Source organism: Dendrobates tinctorius, unplaced genomic scaffold, assembly GCF_039654945.1.
Source record: "Dendrobates tinctorius isolate UK_male_01 unplaced genomic scaffold, ASM3965494v1 ptg000020l, whole genome shotgun sequence".
In the NCBI taxonomy this organism is placed as follows: domain Eukaryota; kingdom Metazoa; phylum Chordata; class Amphibia; order Anura; family Dendrobatidae; genus Dendrobates; species Dendrobates tinctorius.
The window spans coordinates 7,784,926-7,800,775 of record NW_027361688.1 but is presented as its reverse complement, the minus strand read 5'-3'; the positions used below and the strand labels follow the sequence as shown (position 1 = coordinate 7,800,775).

Below are 15,850 nucleotides of genomic sequence, written 5' to 3'. Positions count from 1 at the left end.
GCACACAGCCTTAGTAGTGTGTATCCATGGAGACAGATAGGTTTGCAAAGGAGCTGTAGACATAAACCAGTAGGAGACTGAAGCTGTAGCTTAGGAGGCAAATGGTCTTACCAGTCACTATGCTCCGCCCACTGGACTCCTACATCCAACATAATTAGGAAATAAACTAATTATATTACATCTTCTACTATATCTTTTCCGACAAAATGATATATCAATCTGCTCAGCTCCTCCTGCCCTATAACATACTGCAAATCTAATGTGACAGATCCCCTTTAAAGAATTCCCCCCCCCCAGTATCCCATCTGAAGCTCAGAAAAACAAAAGAAACGGTCACCGCTGATCGTTGAGCCGTCGGTATTTCTCTTTGTCCGCGCTGTTGACCCTCAGTAAGGGCTGGAGATGATCCAGGTGAGTCTTCACATTCTGGTTATCGACGTAAACATCGTAGAGATCCTGCTTGTGCTCGAAGATCTTCTCTGTTGTACCTTGGTAGATGCGATATAAGTGGGGAGAGGGTTAGACAGTAGACCGGTACAAATTCCTTCAGGGAAGGGTCTACAGCATGGGAAAACTGCTGGAGGACTCATTTCAATGTGACCCATGTAATGCTCCATCTCTCCAGTAGTGGCCACTGCAGGAGAAAGGTCCAGCTCTCACTGGTGATAAGTGATCGCCAGATGATTCCAGTCAGAACCCAACTGTCAGCAAATCGTTAGAAGCTCCTCATTTAAAGAAGGGATTGCAATGGGACCCCTTTAATTCAAAGGAAGCAAACAATGTATAATTATTATGTCTTCAGGGTACAAGAATTAAGGACTCACAGGCCACGTAGGACACCTCATCATCAAGGGTTCCGATATCAGCGACATTGACGTAGAAGAAAGGCTTCGACTCCGGAGCGGTAACTCCGATACCGGGCAAAGTGACGTTGGCGAGACAGCAACAGCAGTAAACTAAGCGGGAGGGGAAAACGAAAACAATAAAAAAAGTTATATGTAATAATAATCTTTATTTATATAGCGCCAACATATTCCGCAGCGCTTTACAGCGTTAAGGGGGATGTCCACTGCTTAGAGGAGGTCACCAATATCAGATGGGTGGGGGTCAGAAGCCACTCAGCTGATTGTTGACACCAGCACTGTACACAATCTAGTGGCCATTCTTAGGGATTGCAGCTCAGATCCTACTGAAGTGAAAGCAGCTGAGCCGCAATACACGGCACATCCTGTGATCACGAGTGGCGCTGCTCTTCGACGCCATTAGAATAAGAATGTAAAGATTACCTCTGTAGCAGACGACGCCGACAGGAGGCGGTGAAAATATAAGGATGCGCTTCCTTAGTAAGGCAAACTTCCAGAGAACAAAGATCTGCTCCCCGAAAAACTTAATGAACTGCGACATACAGCCGGCCGGGTGGGTGATCTACAGGAGAAACGACAAACAGTACGTATGTGAATGCATTAAATGTGCTTCCGAGCAGGGAGGAACAGATAATAAAACTAAAATAACGTGGTTGCCTAAATTTGGACACCCTCTTATGTTGTGATCAGAATTACCCAATCACATTAACACTGACGTTACACAGTAGTCAGCACATTGCTGCCATAATTTACAGTGATACTGATTAGCCCCATACGCAGAGGAGGATTTTTCTGACATTTTCTTAACTGAATTTTACAGTAAAATCCACGGTCTGTAAACAGCTGACCACACAGCAAAGGCTTCTCACTGCTGAAAATTATCAGCCAGGAGAAGAGTACAAACAAATTTACTAAGGCATTAGATATACAAGGGAACATCAAGAAGTGGCTTAAAATTGGCACAACAGTGACATTACCTAAAACTGAGCATCCTTCAAAAATTGATGAAAAGAAAGGAGAAAAACATTAAAGGAGCTGCAGGAATTTCTGACAAGTACTAGTTGTGTATTGCACAAGAGAACAAATCTCCCGTATTCTTTTTAAGTCCAGCCTGTGGAGTAGGGAGGCAAGACGGAAGCCTTTTCTTAAAGTAAAACACCCAAGCGTGGCTATGTTTTGCCAAAAATCTACAATAAGTTTAACAAAAGCAGGTGGGAAAACAGGTTATGTCTGATAAGACCAGGGTCTAACTTTTTGCCCATAATTCCAAAAGGAGCAAAACTAAAACTACTCATCACCAGAAAAATCACAAACCCAACAGTGAAACATGGTGGAGGCAGTATTGTGCTTTGGGGATGTTTTTCAGCAGCTGAAACAAAGGGTGAGGGAATTACAGATAGATAAAGAGTAAAGTATTCAGGCTACACAGCAGAGGTCGGAGTTTTACAGCAGGTATGCGGCTGTGTGGGCACAGGGATGGGTGCAGCACCAATACCTGTGCGGTCAGAATGAGGAGTATGTGCGACGCCATACACAACAGCCAGCAGCTCCTGATGCCAATGACAAACTCCTCATTCATTACTGCACAATTATCACGGATCACGCCATTGCATTGATGTCCAGTCACGTGAACCCTTCTTACACATGAACAGCCTCGTTGTGTCGTTGATCACGAAGACGTCCGCTCAATCCATTGCTCTGCACTTGACGCCACGGTCCATTAAAATTAATGGTTCCATTGAAATCCCAAAGTAAAGCATTGCACCCTGCCCTCATCCCTTAAGAATGCAGTTATGTTTTAAGGGTGTTCGTACCTGGGGGTGCACTTACTTTTTACAGAGTGATCTATAGGGAAAAAGTAGAAAGGAAAAATTAGGATGGGGGGGTTCTGACCTTCATCTCTGGGTACAGGTGCTTGTGTATAGATGACAGCCAGTGCACACTGGGTTGGCATGACTGGGGGCTGACGCCAGCAGGTAAGACCCCCTTCTTGTCTTCGTAAAAGGCCTCCAGAGGCGTGTAATGGCCGGGCAGCTCCAGCTGGTGCCTGCAATGTATGACATGGAAACCAGTAAAACGCAAGACAGGCGACGGCTTTGGAAAATGGACTGTCTAGACTAGAGAGCAAGACTCTCATTAACTGACAGCAAGCGGGGAGGCTGAAAAAGAGGGAACAAAGCTTTAACAACTTTGATGAAAAAAAACTGACCAAAAACCAGGTTGCAGAAGATTGGAAACCTGTCACCGGTACAAGAACGGAAAGGCTAAAATTGGAGCCCCAAAGGATAAATTTATCGTCCGCCTCGATCAATATTACACGCCGGGCACAAGAGGAGCTTGAAGTTTGACCTTCAAAAGTCCAAAGAACAGTCTCCAAGAGGAGATATTATGTACCTGTCTGTGGTGTGGATAAGAGTAAAGAAAAGAAAAAGAAATGAAAACAAAACAAAAGTAAAAGTAAATGAAAAGAAAAAAAATAAAAGGAAAAAAAAAAAAAAATCAATAGAAAAATCTAAGTAAAAGAAAAAAATACAAAAGTCTCTAAAATATGCAAAACAAAAATATAAAGTAAACCTATAGAAAAACACAGTATACAGCCCTAAAATAAAAAAATCCTTAAAAAAAGTAAAAAGTATAACGGAAGGAAAGCAAAAGAAAACAAACTAAAAGAACTAAATTATAGGCCAGTAAGTTTAACCTCAACTGTGCGTAAAATCCTGGAGGGTTTTCTAAGAGATACTATACTGGAGTATCTGGAGAAGAATAACCTCATGACCCAATATCAACATGGGTTTACGAGGGACCGTTCCTGTCAGACTAATCTGATAAGCTTTTATGAAGAGGTAAGTTCCGGACTGGACCAAGGGAATGCAGTGGACGTGGTGTACATGGACTTTTCAAAAGCTTTTGATACGGTGCCACACAAAAGGTTGATACGTAAAATGAGAACAATGGGTATAGGGGTAAATATGTGTAGGTGGGTTAAGAGCTGGCTCAGGGATAAGAAACAAAGGGTGGTTATTAATGGAGCACACTCAGACTGGGTCACGGTTAGCAGTGGAGTACCACAGGGGTCAGTATTGGGTACCACAGGGGTCAGTTTTGGGCCCGCTTTTTAACATTTATTAATGACCTTGTAGGGGGCATAGAGAGTAGAATTTCAATATTTGCAGATGACACTAAACTCTGCAGGGTAATCAATACAGAGGAGGACAATTTTATATTACAGGAAGATTTATGTAAACTAGAAGCTTGGGCTGATAAATGGCAAATGAGCTTTAATGGGGATAAATTTAAGGTCATGCACTTGGGTAGAACGAACAACATGTATAATTATGTGCTTAATTGTAAAACACTGGGCAAAACTGTCACTGAAAAAGACCTGGGTGTATGGGTGGACGACAAACTCACATTTAGTGGCCAGTGTCAGGCAGCTGCTGCAAAGGCAAATAAAATAATGGGATGCATCAAAAGAGGCATAGATGCTCATAATGAGAACATAATTTTACCTCTATATAAGTCACTAGTTCGACCACACTTAGAATACAGTGTACAGTTCTGGTCTCCGGTGTATAAGAAAGACATAGCTGAACTGGAGCGGGTGCAGAGAAGAGCGACCAAGGTTATTAGGGAACTAGGGGGTCTGCAATACTAAGGCAGATTATTACACTTGGGGTTATTTAGTTAGGAGAATCGAAGGCTTAGGGGTGATCTTATTACAATGTATAAATATATGCGGCACTGGACTGGGTATATGGGCACAGGACTATGGGATGGAGGATATGTATGATGGGTATATGGGCACAGGACTATGGGATGGAGGATGTGTATGATGGGTATATGGGCACAGGACTATGGGATGGAGGATATGTATGATGGGTATATGGGCACAGGACTATGGGATGGAGGATGTGTATGATGGGTATATGGGCACAGGACTATGGGATGGAGGATATGTATGATGGGTATATGGGCACGGGACTATGGGATGGAGATGTGTATGATGGGTATATGGGCACAGGACTATGGGATGGAGGATATGTATGATGGGTATATGGGCACAGGACTATGGGATGGAGGATGTGTATGATGGGTATATGGGCACAGGACTATGGGATGGAGGATATGTATGATGGGTATATGGGCACGGGACTATGGGATGGAGGATATGTGTGATGGGTATATGGGCACGAGACTGAGATGGGTATATGGGCACTGGACTATGGGATGGAGGATGTGTATGATGGGTATATGGGCACGGGACTATTGGATGCCGGATATGTATGATGGGTACATGGGCATAGGACTATGGGATGGAGGATATGTATGATGGGTATATGGGCACAGGACTATGGGATGGAGGATATGTGTGATGGGTATATGGGCACGAGACTGAGATAGGTATATGGGCACTGGACTATGGGATGGAGGATGTGTATGATGGGTATATGGGCACGGGGCTATTGGATCCTGGATATGTATGATGGGTACATGGGTATAGGACTATGGGATGGAGGATATGTATGATGGGTACATGGGCACTGGACTATTGGATGCCGGATATGTATGATAGGTATATGGGCACTGGACTATGGGATGCAGGATATGTGTGATGGGTATATGGGCACGGGCCTATGGGATGGAGGATAATCATTATAGATTTGTTATAACTAACCACAGTTACTATGCCCGGGCAATGCCGGGCTCTTCAGCTAGTGCTAAATTTGAAAAAAAAAAAAATATCATAAACAGTTCTATATAATATTATACATACATACACAGTTTGGTGATCGAAAACATTTAACTGACAAACATGCAAAAGAATAGGAAATCAGGAAGGGAGTGAACACTTTTGCACACAACTGTATATACAATTCTATAATCTAGCATCTTTATGGAGCCAGTGGAACACACTTGTGGCTCCTTGGGGCCCCACTGGAACCCATCACTTACCGGACCTGGTTCTCCAGAAAGTGCATGTAGCGGTACAGTAGGGTGTATGACGGTGACAGGATACCCACGGACTTCATCCGCGCTCCTCTCTCCAGCTCGCTCTCCACCGGCATGTTGGCGAAGCACGCCAGCCCGAAGAAGCCGCCTTTACGGAAGTATCTAGGAAGAAGTCAGAAAGGAACAAGTTACTTTTTATTATTCTAAGCTCAGAATTTATTATTACATATTTTTCACAACAAAGACCCGCGAGTCGGACAGCGCACGTGAATAATGTATGGGAACCAATATCCAGGCGCTGGCGGAGGAAACAAGACAAATATTTGTATTTTTGGAAATAAATATTTTATGATTTTCCACAATGACTGAAACCGTCAGCCGAGGAAACAAGGTCACGGCCGGCGGGAAAAGGAAAAAGCCTCGATATACACGGAGTAATGTGATATCACAAGTAACGCCTCCCCCATACCCCACTATAAGTCATAAGATAACGGCTCACCGCGCCGGCACTGTCCGGATACTCACATGAAGTCAGACTGCACCCGGTGTGACCCGCTCGCCATAGATTTAAATTCCACTCCTTCCAAATCGATGTCTTGGGGCAAACACCACTCCACCATATTACCTGCAGAGGAGAGTCATCATAAAGTATGAACACAGTGACTGCACCAGCAGAATAGTGAGTGCAGCTCTGGGGTATAATACAGGAGGTAACTCAGGATCAGTAATGTAATGTATGTACACAGTGACTGCACCAGCAGAATAGTGAGTGCAGCTCTGGGGTATAATACAGGAGGTAACTCAGGATCAGTAATGTAATGTATGTACACAGTGACTGCACCAGCAGAATAGTGAGTGCAGCTCTGGAGTATAATACAGCATGTAACTCAGGATCAGTAATGTAATGTATGTACACAGTGACTGCACCAGCAGAAAAGTGAGTGCAGCTCTGGAGTACAATACAGGATGTAACTCAGGATCAGTATTGTATGTACACAGTGACTGCACCAGCAGAATAGTGAGCGCAGCTCTGGAATATAATACAGTAATGTCATGTATGTACACAATCACTGCACCAGCAGAATAGTGTGCGCAGCTCTGGGGTTTAATACAGGATGTAACTCAGGATCAGTAATGTAATGTATGTACACAGTGACTGCACCAGCAGAATAGTGAGTGCAGCTCTGGAGTATAATACAGCATGTAACTCAGGATCAGTAATGTAATGTATGTACACAGTGACTGCACCAGCAGAATAGTGAGTGCAGCTCTGGGGTATAATACAGGAGGTAACTCAGGATCAGTAATGTAATGTATGTACACAGTGACTGCACCAGCAGAATAGTGAGTGCAGCTCTGGGGTTTAATACAGGATGTAACTCAGGATCAGTAATGTAATGTAATGTAATGTATGTACACAGTGACTGCTCCAGCAGAATAGTGAGTGCAGCTCTGGAGTATAATACAGCATGTAACTCAGGATCAGTAATGTAATGTATGTACACAGTGACTGCACCAGCAGAATAGTGAGTGCAGCTCTGGGGTATAATACAGGAGGTAACTCAGGATCAGTAATGTAATGTATGTACACAGTGACTGCACCAGCAGAATAGTGAGTGCAGCTCTGGAGTATAATACAGCATGTAACTCAGGATCAGTAATGTAATGTATGTACACAGTGACTGCACCAGCAGAAAAGTGAGTGCAGCTCTGGAGTACAATACAGGATGTAACTCAGGATCAGTATTGTATGTACACAGTGACTGCACCAGCAGAATAGTGAGCGCAGCTCTGGAATATAATACAGTAATGTCATGTATGTACACAATCACTGCACCAGCAGAATAGTGTGCGCAGCTCTGGGGTTTAATACAGGATGTAACTCAGGATCAGTAATGTAATGTATGTACACAGTGACTGCACCAGCAGAATAGTGAGAGCAGCTCTGGAGTATAATACAGGATGTAACTGAGGATCAGTAATGTAATGTATGTACACAGTCACTGCACCAGCAGAATAGTGTGCGCAGCTCTGGGGTTTAATACAGCATGTAACTCAGGATCAGTAATGTAATGTATGTACACAGTGACTGCACCAGCAGAATAGTGAGTGCAGCTCTGGGGTATAATACAGGAGGTAACTCAGGATCAGTAATGTAATGTATGTACACAGGGACTGCACCAGCAGAATAGTGAGTACAGCTCTGGAGTATAATACAGCATGTAACTCAGGATCAGTAATGTAATGTATGTACACAGTGACTGCACCAGCAGAATAGTGAGTGCAGCTCTGGGGTATAATACAGGAGGTAACTCAGGATCAGTAATGTAATGTATGTACACAGTGACTGCACCAGCAGAATAGTGAGTGCAGCTCTGGAGTATAATACAGCATGTAACTCAGGATCAGTAATGTAATGTATGTACACAGTGACTGCACCAGCAGAAAAGTGAGTGCAGCTCTGGAGTACAATACAGGATGTAACTCAGGATCAGTATTGTATGTACACAGTGACTGCACCAGCAGAATAGTGAGCGCAGCTCTGGAATATAATACAGTAATGTCATGTATGTACACAATCACTGCACCAGCAGAATAGTGTGCGCAGCTCTGGGGTTTAATACAGGATGTAACTCAGGATCAGTAATGTAATGTATGTACACAGTGACTTCACCAGCAGAATAGTGAGAGCAGCTCTGGAGTATAATACAGGATGTAACTGAGGATCAGTAATGTAATGTATGTACACAGTGACTGCACCAGCAGAATAGTGAGAGCAGCTCTGGAGTATAATACAGGATGTAACTGAGGATCAGTAATGTAATGTATGTACACAGTCACTGCACCAGCAGAATAGTGTGCGCAGCTCTGGGGTTTAATACAGGATGTAACTCAGGATCAGTAATGTAATGTAATGTATGTACACAGTGACTGCTCCAGCAGAATAGTGAGTGCAGCTCTGGAGTATAATACAGCATGTAACTCAGGATCAGTAATGTAATGTATGTACACAGTGACTGCACAAGCAGAATAGTGAGAGCAGCTCTGGAGTATAATACAGGATGTAACTGAGGATCAGTAATGTAATGTATGTACACAGTCACTGCACCAGCAGAATAGTGTGCACAGCTCTGGGGTTTAATACAGGATGTAACTCAGGATCAGTAATGTAATGTAATGTATGTACACAGTGACTGCTCCAGCAGAATAGTGAGTGCAGCTCTGGAGTATAATACAGCATGTAACTCAGGATCAGTAATGTAATGTATGTACACAGTGACTGCATCAGCAGAAAAGAGTGCAGCTCTGGGGTATAACACAGGATGTAACTCAGGATCTGTAATGTAATGTATGTACACAGTGACTGCATCAGCAGAATAGTGAGCGCAGCTCTGGGGTATAATACAGGATGTTACTCAGGATGAGTAATGTATGTACACAGTGACTGCACCAGCAGAATAGTGTGCGCAGCTCTGGGGTTTAATACAGGATGTAACTCAGGATCAGTAATGTAATGTATGCACACAGTGACTGCACCAGCAGAAAAGTGAGTGCAGCTCTGGAGAATAATACAGGATGCAAATCAGGATAAGTAATGTAATGTATGTACACAGTGACTGCACCAGCAGAAAAGTGAGTGCAGCTCTGGAGTATAATACAGGCGGTAACTCAGGATCAGTAATGTAATGAATGTACACAGTGACTGCACCAGCAGAATAGTGAGCGCAGCTCTGGGGTATAATACAGGATGTTACTCAGGATGAGTAATGTATGTACACATTGACTGCACCAGCAGAATAGTGTGCGCAGCTCTGGGGTTTAATACAGGATGTAACTCAGGATCAGTAATGTAATGTATGTACACAGTGACTGCACCAGCAGAATAGTGAGAGCAGCTCTGGAGTATAATACAGGATGTAACTCAGGATCAGTAATGTATGTACACAGTCACTGCACCAGCAGAATAGTGTGCGCAGCTCTGGGGTTTAATACAGGATGTAACTCAGGATCAGTAATGTAATGTAATGTATGTACACAGTGACTGCTCCAGCAGAATAGTGAGTGCAGCTCTGGAGTATAATACAGCATGTAACTCAGGATCAGTAATGTAATGTATGTACACAGTGACTGCATCAGCAGAAAAGAGAGTGCAGCTCTGGGGTATAACACAGGATGTAACTCAGGATCTGTAATGTAATGTATGTACACAGTGACTGCATCAGCAGAATAGTGAGTGCAGCTCTGGGGTATAACACAGGATGTAACTCAGGATCAGTAATGTAATATATGTATACAGTGACTGCACCAGCAGAATAGTGAGTGCAGCTCTGGAGAATAATACAGGATGCAAATCAGCATAAGTAATGTAATGTATGTACACAGTGACTGCACCAGCAGAAAAGTGAGTGCAGCTCTGGAGTATAATACAGGCGGTAACTCAGGATCAGTAATGTAATGAATGTACACAGTGACTGCACCAGCAGAATAGTGAGCGCAGCTCTGGGGTATAATACAGGATGTAACTTAGGATCAGTAATGTAATGTATGTACACAGTGACTGCACCAGCAGAATAGTGAGCGCAGCTCTGGTGTATAATACAGGATGTAACTCAGGAGCTGTAATGTATGTACACAGTGACTGCACCAGCAGAAAAGTGAGTGCAGCTCTGGAGTATAATACAGGCGGTAACTCAGGATCAGTAATGTAATGTATGTACACAGTGACTGCATCAGCAGAAAAGTGAGTGCAGCTCTGGAGTATAATATAGGATGTAACTCAGGATCAGTAATGTAATGTATGTACACAGTGACTGCACCAGCAGAATAGTGAGTGCAGCTCTGGAGTATAATACAGGATTTAACTCAGGATCAGTAATGTATGTACACAGTGACTGCACCAGCAGAATAGTGAGTTCAGCTCTGGGGTATAATACAGGCTGTAATTCAGGAACAGTAATGTAATGTATGTACACAGTGACTGCACCAGCAGAATAGTGAGTGCAGCTCTGGAATATAATACAGGATGTAACTCAGGATCAGTAATGTAATCTATGTACACAGTGACTGCCCCAGCAGAATAGTGAGTGCAGCTCTGGAGTATAATACAGGATGTAACTCAGGATCAGTAATGTAATGTATGTACACAGTGACTGCCCCAGCAGAATAGTGAGTGCAGCTCTGGGGTATAATACAGGATGTAAATCAGGATCACTAATGTATGTACACAGTGACTGCACCAGCAGAATAGTGAGTGCAGCTCTGGAGTATAATACAGGATGCAACTCAGGATCAGTAATGTAATGTATGTACACAGTGAATGCCCCAGCAGAATAGTGAGTGCAGCACTGGGGTATAATATAGGATGTAACTCAGGATCAGTAATGTATGTACACAGTGACTGCACCAGCAGAATAGTGAGTGCAGCTCTGGAATATAATACAGGATGTAACTCAGGATCAGTAATGTAATATATGTACACAGTGACTGCACCAGCAGAATAGTGAGTGCAGCTCTGAGGTATAATACAGGATGTAATTCAGGATCAGTAATGTAATGTATGTACACAGTGACTGCACCAGCAGAATAGTGAGTGCAGCTCTGGAATATAATACAGGATGTAACTCAGGATCAGTAATGTAATGTATGTACACAGTGACTGCCCCAGCAGAATAGTGAGTGCAGCTCTGGAGTATAATACAGGATGTAACGCAGGATCAGTAATGTAATGTATGTACACAGTGACTGCCCCAGCAGAATAGTGAGCGCAGCTCTGGAGTATAATACAGTAATGTCATGTATGTACACAATCACTGCACCAGCAGAATAGTGTGCGCAGCTCTGGGGTTTAATACAGGATGTAACTCAGGATCAGTAATGTATGTACACAGTGACTGCACCAGCAGAATAGTGAGTGCAGCTCTGGGGTATAATACAGGATGTAACTCAGGATCAGTAATGTATGTACACAGTCACTGAACCAGCAGAATAGTGTGCGCATCTCTGGGGTTTAATACAGGATGTATCTCAGGATCAGTAATGTAATGTATGTACACAATGACTGCACCAGCAGAATAGTGAGAGCAGCTCTGGGGTATAATACAGGATGTAACTCAGGATCAGTAATGTAATGTAATGTATGTACACAGTGACTGCTCCAGCAGAATAGTGAGTGCAGCTCTGGAGTATAATACAGCATGTAACTCAGGATCAGTAATGTAATGTAATGTATGTACACAGTGACTGCATCAGCAGAAAAGAGAGTGCAGCTCTGGGGTATAACACAGGATGTAACTCAGTATCTGTAATGTAATGTATGTACACAGTGACTGCATCAGCAGAATAGAGAGTGCAGCTCTGGGGTATAACACAGGATGTAACTCTGGATCAGTAATGTAATGTATGAATACAGTGACTGCACCAGCAGAATAGTGAGTGCAGCTCTGGAGAATAATACAGGATGCAAATCAGGATAAGTAATGTAATGTATGTACACAGTGACTGCACCAGCAGAAAAGCGAGTGCAGCTCTGGGGTATAATACAGGATGTAACTTAGGATCAGTAGTGTAATGTATGTACACAGCGACTGCACCAGCAGAATAGTGAGCGCAGCTCTGGGGTATAATACAGGATGTAACTCAGGATCAGTAATGTATGTACACAGTGACTGCACCAGCAGAATAGCGAGCGCAGCTCTGGGGTATAATACAGGATGCAAATCAGGATCAGTAATGTAATATATGTACACAGTGACTACACCAGCAGAATAGTGAGCGCAGCTCTGGAGAATAATACAGGATGTAAAACAGGATAAGTAATGTAATGTATGTACACAGTGACTGCAGCAGCAGAATAGTGAGAGCAGCTCTGGGGTATAATACAGGATGTAACTCAGGATCAGTAATGTATGTACACAGTGACTGCACCTGCAGAATAGTGAGTGCAGCTCTGGAGTATAATACAGTAATGTAATGTATGTACACAATGACTGCACCAGCAGAATAGTGAGAGCAGCTCTGGGGTATAATACAGGATGTAACTCAGGATCAGTAATGTAATATATGTACACAGTGACTACACCAGCAGAATAGTGAGTGCAGCTCTGAGGTATAATACAGGATGTAATTCAGGATCAGTAATGTAATGTATGTACACAGTGACTGCACCAGCAGAATAGGGAGTGCAGCTCTGGAATCTAATACAGGATGTAACTCAGGATCAGTAATGTAATGTATGTACACAGTGACTGCCCCAGCAGAATAGTGAGTGCAGCTCTGGAGTATAATACAGGATGTAACGCAGGATCAGTAATGTAATGTATGTACACAGTGACTGCACCAGCAGAATATTGAGTGCAGCTCTGGAGTAAAAAACAGGATGTAACTCAGAATCAGTAATGTATGTACACAGTGACTGCCCCAGCAGAATAGTGAGTGCAGCTCTGGAATATAATACAGGATGTAACTCAGGATCAGTAATGTATGTACACAGTGACTGCACCAGCAGAATAGTGAGCGCAGCTCTGGAGTATAATACAGTAATGTCATGTATGTACACAATCACTGCACCAGCAGAATAGTGTGCGCAGCTCTGGGGTTTAATACAGGATGTAACTCAGGATCAGTAATGTAATGTATGTACACAGTGACTGCACCAGCAGAATAGTGAGTGCAGCTCTGGGGTATAATACAGGATGTAACTCAGGATCAGTAATGTATGTACACAGTGACTGCACCAGCAGAATAGCGAGCGCAGCTCTGGGGTATAATACAGGATGCAAATCAGGATCAGTAATGTAATATATGTACACAGTGACTACACCAGCAGAATAGTGAGCGCAGCTCTGGAGAATAATACAGGATGTAAAACAGGATAAGTAATGTAATGTATGTACACAGTGACTGCAGCAGCAGAATAGTGAGAGCAGCTCTGGGGTATAATACAGGATGTAACTCAGGATCAGTAATTTATGTACACAGTGACTGCACCTGCAGAATAGTGAGTGCAGCTCTGGAGTATAATACAGTAATGTAATGTATGTACACAATGACTGCACCAGCAGAATAGTGAGAGCAGCTCTGGGGTATAATACAGGATGTAACTCAGGATCAGTAATGTAATATATGTACACAGTGACTACACCAGCAGAATAGTGAGTGCAGCTCTGAGGTATAATACAGGATGTAATTCAGGATCAGTAATGTAATGTATGTACACAGTGACTGCACCAGCAGAATAGGGAGTGCAGCTCTGGAATCTAATACAGGATGTAACTCAGGATCAGTAATGTAATGTATGTACACAGTGACTGCCCCAGCAGAATAGTGAGTGCAGCTCTGGAGTATAATACAGGATGTAACGCAGGATCAGTAATGTAATGTATGTACACAGTGACTGCACCAGCAGAATATTGAGTGCAGCTCTGGAGTAAAAAACAGGATGTAACTCAGAATCAGTAATGTATGTACACAGTGACTGCCCCAGCAGAATAGTGAGTGCAGCTCTGGAATATAATACAGGATGTAACTCAGGATCAGTAATGTATGTACACAGTGACTGCACCAGCAGAATAGTGAGCGCAGCTCTGGAGTATAATACAGTAATGTCATGTATGTACACAATCACTGCACCAGCAGAATAGTGTGCGCAGCTCTGGGGTTTAATACAGGATGTAACTCAGGATCAGTAATGTAATGTATGTACACAGTGACTGCACCAGCAGAATAGTGAGTGCAGCTCTGGGGTATAATACAGGATGTAACTCAGGATCAGTAATGTAATGTATGTACACAGTCACTGCACCAGCAGAATAGTGTGCGTAGCTCTGGGGTTTAATACAGGATGTAACTCAGGATCAGTAATGTAATGTATGTACACAATGACTGCACCAGCAGAATAGTGAGAGCAGCTCTGGGGTATAATACAGGATGTAACTCAGGATTAGTAATGTAATGTATGTACACAGTGACTGCACCAACAGAATAGTTAGCGCAGCTCTGGGTTCTAATACAGGATGTAACTCTTGATCAGTAATGTAATGTATGTACACAGTGACTGCTCCAGCAGAATAGTGAGTGCAGCTCTGGAGTATAATACAGCATGTAACTCAGGATCAGTAATGTAATGTATGTACACAGTGACTGCACCAGCAGAATAGTGAGTGCAGCTCTGGAGAATAATACAGGATGCAACTCAGGATCTGTAATGTAATGTATGTACACAGTGACTGCATCAGCAGAATAGTGAGTGCAGCTCTGGGGTATAACACAGGATGTAACTCAGGATCTGTAATGTAATGTATGTACACAGTGACTGCATCAGCAGAATAGTGAGTGCAGCTCTGGGGTATAACACAGGATGTAACTCAGGATCAGTAATGTAATGTATGAATACAGTGACTGCACCAGCAGAATAGTGAGTGCAGCTCTGGAGAATAATACAGGATGCAAATCAGGATAAGTAAAGTAATGTATGTACACAGTGACTGCACCAGCAGAAAAGTGAGTGCAGCTCTGGGGTATAATACAGGATGTAACTTAGGATCAATAATGTAATGTATGTACACAGTGACTGCACCAGCAGAATAGTGAGCGCAGCTCTGGGGTATAATACAGGATGTAACTCAGGATCAGTAATGTATGTACACAGTGACTGCATCAGCAGAATAGCGAGCGCAGCTCTGGGGTATAATACAGGATGTAACTCAGGATCAGTAATGTAATGTATGTACACAGTGACTGCACCAGCAGAATAGTGAGCGCAGCTCTGGGGTATAATACAGGATGTAACTCAGGATCAGCAATGTAATGTATGTACACAGTGACTGCACCTGCAGAATAGTGAGTGCAGCTCTGGAGTATAATACAGTAATATCATGTATGTACACAATGACTGCACCAGCAGAATAGTGAGCGCAGCTTTGGGGTTTAATACAGGATGTAACTCAGGATCAGTAATGTAATGTATGTACACAGTGACTGCACCAGCAGAATAGTGAGTGCAGCTCTGGAGAATAATACAGGATGTAAATCAGGATAAG

The 15,850-nt window shown here is 43.1% G+C and overlaps 1 protein-coding gene across 2 annotated transcripts in view; it reads right to left on the bottom strand.

Annotated features, from left to right (window-relative positions):
* DENND11 (DENN domain containing 11) overlaps nucleotides 1-15,850 on the bottom strand; it is a 42,746-nt gene that overhangs the window by 13,177 nt on the left and 13,719 nt on the right. For both annotated transcript variants that reach the window (XM_073567579.1, XM_073567578.1), the window contains exons 2-7: nucleotides 6,339-6,438; nucleotides 5,817-5,975; nucleotides 2,757-2,910; nucleotides 1,287-1,425; nucleotides 825-956; nucleotides 338-488 (exon numbers count right to left, since the gene is read on the bottom strand). In XM_073567579.1, coding sequence (XP_073423680.1) covers nucleotides 338-488; nucleotides 825-956; nucleotides 1,287-1,425; nucleotides 2,757-2,910; nucleotides 5,817-5,975; nucleotides 6,339-6,438 — 835 coding nt within the window. The remainder of the gene's footprint in view (nucleotides 1-337; nucleotides 489-824; nucleotides 957-1,286; nucleotides 1,426-2,756; nucleotides 2,911-5,816; nucleotides 5,976-6,338; nucleotides 6,439-15,850) is intronic.